Source organism: Tiliqua scincoides, chromosome 3, assembly GCF_035046505.1.
Source record: "Tiliqua scincoides isolate rTilSci1 chromosome 3, rTilSci1.hap2, whole genome shotgun sequence".
In the NCBI taxonomy this organism is placed as follows: Eukaryota; Metazoa; Chordata; class Lepidosauria; order Squamata; family Scincidae; genus Tiliqua; species Tiliqua scincoides.
This window is the reverse complement of record NC_089823.1, coordinates 219818180-219819349: the sequence shown is the minus strand read 5'-3', so window position 1 is coordinate 219819349 and position 1170 is coordinate 219818180. Positions and strand designations below refer to the sequence as shown.

At 40.9% G+C, this 1170-nt stretch overlaps 1 protein-coding gene across 1 annotated transcript; it reads left to right on the top strand.

The window, feature by feature from the left end:
* Positions 1–329: 329 nt before the first annotated feature.
* On the top strand, positions 330–908 carry ARL14 (ADP ribosylation factor like GTPase 14). The gene has a single exon (XM_066621892.1). It carries the CDS (start codon positions 330–332, stop codon positions 906–908), a length of 579 nt encoding a protein of 192 aa, XP_066477989.1.
* Positions 909–1170: the final 262 nt, after the last annotated feature.

Below are 1170 nucleotides of genomic sequence, written 5' to 3'. Positions count from 1 at the left end.
GATCTTTGTATGAACCCGGCTTTGGCACTGATCAACCTTTGGCTTCTGTGACTGAAGACTGTTCAAATCAGCTCCACCCTCGAGGTAGGCAGCACAAGTTATATTTTAATAACATTCTGTTTGCATACTGCAACGCTGATAAGATTACAGAACAAATACATACATGCTTTTATTCTTATTGCATAGCACCAAACCTGATCTGCTTCTTCTTCCTGTGTTCACCCCCTTTCATCTGACAGACAAGGAAAACGGACCTCCGCTCAGGGGGAAGAAAAATTCTTATAAAACAACATTTGGGGGGAAAGGAACAACAAAGCTTCGTGGTGAGAATGGGACTTATAAGCTCTAAACAGTTCAAAGCCAAACAAGCCCAGGTCCTTATGCTTGGGCTTGATTCAGCAGGAAAATCCACACTTTTGTACAAGCTAAAGTTTAATGATGTCTTTGTAACACTGCCAACAATTGGTTTCAACGTGGAGATGATCGAAACCGGAGGAAGCATCACCTTAACCATTTGGGATGTTGGAGGACAGCACAAAATGCGGAGCGCTTGGAGTGACTATTTGGAAAACATAGATGGCCTGGTCTACGTTGTGGATAGTACAGACAAGAAGCGCTTGGAAGAGTCAAAGAAAGAACTGGAGCTCGTTTTGAAGAACGAGAAGATCAAGGATGTGCCTGTGGTTGTATTAGCAAATAAGCAAGATCTTCCTGAAGCTCTGGATGCTGTAGAAATAACCAGAAGGCTCAATATGAAAAAGCAGTGTCATGACCGAAACTGGTACGTACAGCCCTGTTGCGCAATTACAGGAGAAGGTCTGTCAGCAGCTCTCGAAAAAGTAACCTCATTTGCAAAATCTTGCATGAAATCTAAACAAGAAACGTTTACTATTTTCAGGCAAGATTAACTTATCTTGAAAACAGCAGACTATGTATATAGTTGGCTGGAACAAAAAGTCAGTCTGTTAATTTGAACATCCAGTACTGAAACATGTTTTCCAGATTTTTAAAAATAGGAGGCGTTTATAACAGATCGGTGTATTTTTTCACTTCTTTGCATTGTCAAATAGTGTTGCTATGGCTCTTTTGAATTCCGAACGTAGATGTTTATAAGGCTGCATAAAGAGCAGATTCATCTATGCTCTTGAACCAGGGTGGGCAAACATTTTG

Excerpts from the sequence above, each read along its gene's own strand:
- ARL14 (XM_066621892.1), top strand. The coding sequence starts at position 330 with ATGGGACTTATAAGCTCTAAACAGTTCAAAGCCAAACAAGCCCAGGTC.